We start from the raw sequence: 3,771 nt of genomic DNA on the forward strand, positions 1-3,771 counted from the left end.
GCTACCTCGCACCATCTGATCCAGTTCATGCTCGCTCTCTTGCAGGGTCGCGTGATGCCGGTTCCTGATCCAAAAAAGCTGCCTCTTTGCTCACCAAACTGCAGCCACAACCGGTCCTGACTTGAAGTGCATCAGCCGTTTCGCGGCCTCCACCCACACCCAGATGCGGTTGCTGGCTGCAGAGCTCTGCAAGTCACTAGTAGCGCTTTACTAGGCAACAGCTCCGTGCCGGCGAGGATGGGTTCATCAGGGTGCTCGGAGATAGTCGAGATGGCGGACGACCCCAAAGACTCCCGTCCGGGCGGGGGCGGCGGCGTCACGCACCTGCGGGTGCGGGTGAAGCCGGCGGGGCAGGAGCACGGGGCGCGGTCCTGCTCCGTCGAGGACGACCTCGACCGGCTCCTCAGATCCTTCAACGTGCGCACCTCCGCGCGGGCCTCCGGGCAGACCAGCACGGACCGGCGGCTCATCGCGCTCGGGAAGGCGCCCATGTCCAGCTCCGAGATCATGGAGTCCGTCAGCCTCAAGCAGGCGCTCCGGAAGATGTGCATCTCCCAGGCCTCCGAGATGGCCGCCATGAAGCGGATCTCCAAGCCGGCCGCTGTCTCGTCATCCAACGCCTCTGATTCCGGGGCGATTAAGAAGCTTTACGATTCCGTCGTGGTTCACGCCACCGGCGAGGAGCAAGATGCTAAGGTTGGTAAGGCCTCTGTTTCGCCTGAGAAGGCTGTGGTGATCTCGTCGGTTGTTAAGCCGGCTGAATCGTCAAGCAAGAAGGTGGTGCCCCCCAGCAAGAGCTCGGCTAACAAGCATTTGCGGTCAGCTTCTCCAACCAAGGCCAAGGTTCAGAAAACCAGGATCCAAGATGTGATGGCGAGCGAAGATCCGTCTGCAGGGAAAACCGTGGCAAAACAGAGGAAGGGGAAATCTCCCAAAGCGTCGAGCCCGCGGGCTGTTCCGGTAGGCGGCTCGCGCCTGGTGAGGCCAGTGTTTCGCAGCAAGTCCTCCACCAAAAAGAAGGTCAAGCCCGAACCATCTGCAGGTGTGCCGGCCATTAAGCATTGCGAAGCAAAAGGTTCCAGTTCTCATGCTAATAAACTGCAAGAGGCCATTCAGGATGAACCCAGAACTCCGCCAACGACCAACAAGAAGGGTGCTGACAGCTCTTTCAGTGCCGAAGGATGTGGTGTTAGCGGGATCCCTGCTCCGCAGCCCGGTGACTTGTCAAGATCGAAGGAAAAGGGCGAAAGCTCCCAAAGCTCGAAGAGCAGCATTGGTGACTACAGCAATAGCACCAGCACGAGCATCAGCGAAGATAGCTATGGCAGTTTCAGTGCTAACGGCAGCAGGCCTCACATGTCGAAAGATGTGAGATGGGGAGCCATGAAGCGCGTAGCGATCCAACAAGGGACCCTAGGGCTCAAGAACTTCAAGCTTCTCAAACAACTTGGCTGTGGAGATATTGGAACTGTTTATCTTGCTGAGCTGGTGGGTTCGGACTGCATGTTTGCGTTGAAAGTGATGGACATTGAGTACCTAATAAGCAGAAAGAAGATGCTGAGGGCTCAAACGGAGAGGGAGATACTGCAGATGCTTGACCACCCATTTCTTCCTACTCTGTATTCGTATTTCACGACAGATAATCTGTCTTGCCTAGTCATGGAGTATTGTCCAGGAGGTGACCTGCATGTCCTAAGGCAGAAGCAACCCACTAGGACCTTTTCAGAAGCCGCCGCTAGGTATGTAACATCAGTAATGGTATTTCTGTGTTCTCTTATCGACATACTGCACTTGAATTTGACACAATGAAGCTGCTTAACGCTGAACCAAAGTCATATTAAACTGATGTGCTGGCATAATCTAGCTGAAAGTTGCGTTTTTATTGAACTTTTAACTCATAAAGATCATTATCATTGTGCAGGTTTTATGTGGCTGAAGTTCTTCTAGCGCTGGAGTATCTGCATATGTTGGGGGTTATATATCGCGATCTGAAGCCTGAAAACATACTTGTTCGTGAAGATGGGCATATCATGCTCTCTGACTTTGATCTGTCCCTGAGGTGCTCAGTTAGTCCAATGCTCGTGAGGTGTTCATCAGTAGGAAGAGATGAGCCACCTAGGCCTTCGGGGCCTTGTGCAGAAAGCTGCATTGATCCACTGTGTATCCAACCATCATGGGCCAATTCTTCTTGCTTCACACCTCGGATGGTACCTTCTACCCCTTCCAGGACACGGAGGCCCAGAGCTGAGCCCCCGAAGAAACCATCGCTTCCGCAGCTTGTTGTGGAACCAACTGATGCAAGGTCAAATTCTTTTGTTGGAACCCATGAATACCTTGCCCCAGAGATAATCAGAGGAGATGGCCATGGCAGCTCGGTCGACTGGTGGACTCTTGGCATCTTCCTATATGAACTGCTCTATGGCAAGACACCATTCAGGGGACCTGGCAATGACGAAACACTTACGAATGTGGTCTCACAGGGGCTGAAATTCCCTGATAGCCCAGCAGTCAGCTACCACGCTCGCGACCTGATCAGAGGGTTGCTCGTGAAGGAGCCAGAGCACCGGCTAGGCTCGAGGAAAGGAGCTGCTGAGATCAAGCGACATCCTTTCTTCCAAGGCCTGAACTGGGCCTTGATCCGTTGGACTGCACCGCCCGAGACCCCGAAGAGCGTCGACACCTCAACCATTGCGGCAGCGGTGGCACGGAAGAAGAAGGAAGGCAAGTGTCTTGAGTTCCGGATGAATGGGGATGACATCGAGTTTGAGCTCTTTTAGTAGTGGCAGTAGTAGTAGAGGTAGTACTTTGTATTCTGATGAAGAACATCCATACCATGGTAGCTAGTAGAAGGTAGTAGTTTCACACTCCCCCACTCCTCCCCTGCAGTTCTTTCTGTTGAAAATGAGTATCTGTTGTCACCTGCCAATGTTGGGATGTAGTGTAAGGTCGGCTGTTGTGCCTGTAACTTTATTCCTTGTTAATACCATCAGATATCAGATCGGCACGGGTAGTTGTTAGCTTGTCATGGGCTTTGTGCAAGCATTTTTCTTTCGAATGCAGCCATGGTCTTGCAAGCAATTGCAGCTGGTAGAACATGCCGCTGTGCTGTCCATGGGTGGTATCTGGAACAAACTGTTACTAGTTACAGTAGTTGTATTGCTGGGAAGTATCAGTAACTCGACTAAGGTCGAGTAATAAGTTATGTAACATGTGTCTTTGTTGGTTAATATCATAAAGTTAGGAGCACAGGTTCGGCAGTTCTGTGTCTACTACTGACTTCACAATTATGGACTGACTTCACAATTATGGGTTGGGTTTTGCTGATAGAACGTACACTAGTGTGCACCAGTTACTGCCTGCTGAGTAGCATAAATGTACTGGCATGAATCATCTCATTGCTGCACTGACTGATGTGATGTGATTATTAGGAGGCCGGGTAAGAAAACTGGTAACTCGTTTGGGAGCGATTTCCTCTATTTTAGAACGGAGCTAGTTTATGCTAAAAAAGGAAATGTACATGCAAGGATGACTGTTTGGTAGCTTCAGTTTTACTGTTTACCTATTTATGCATCTTGTTTCAACAGGCACACGCCCTAGTTATTTTTTTCCTGCACATGCTGAAAGATCAAAATATTTTTTAGCGAAATAACAAACTAGCAACTATAAGTTCATAGATTACTCCCGGGAACACGTGGGACTTTTTTGTTGAACTTGAAATGAACTTTCTGGAATTCAGAAGCTCGGAGTAGCCCGGGAGCCAAAAATCTCGTT

At 50.9% G+C, this 3,771-nt stretch overlaps 1 protein-coding gene across 1 annotated transcript; it reads left to right on the forward strand.

Moving 5' to 3' along the window:
• Nucleotides 1–237: 237 nt before the first annotated feature.
• LOC124674372 (serine/threonine-protein kinase D6PK-like) lies at nt 238–2,897 on the forward strand. Its single transcript, XM_047210414.1, has 2 exons — nt 238–1,739; nt 1,922–2,897. Exons 1-2 carry the CDS (start codon nt 238–240, stop codon nt 2,775–2,777), a joined length of 2,358 nt encoding a protein of 785 aa, XP_047066370.1. The 3' UTR covers nt 2,778–2,897.
• The last annotated feature ends 874 nt before the right edge of the window (nt 2,898–3,771 follow it).

This window comes from Lolium rigidum, chromosome 7 (genome assembly GCF_022539505.1).
Source record: "Lolium rigidum isolate FL_2022 chromosome 7, APGP_CSIRO_Lrig_0.1, whole genome shotgun sequence".
Taxonomy (NCBI): Eukaryota; Viridiplantae; Streptophyta; class Magnoliopsida; order Poales; family Poaceae; genus Lolium; species Lolium rigidum.

Coding starts and splice junctions, on each gene's coding strand:
- LOC124674372 (XM_047210414.1), top strand. CDS start 238: ATGGGTTCATCAGGGTGCTCGGAGATAGTCGAGATGGCGGACGACCCC. Junction 1,740..1,921: donor TTTTCAGAAGCCGCCGCTAG/GTATGTAACATC, acceptor ATCATTGTGCAG/GTTTTATGTGGCTGAAGTTC.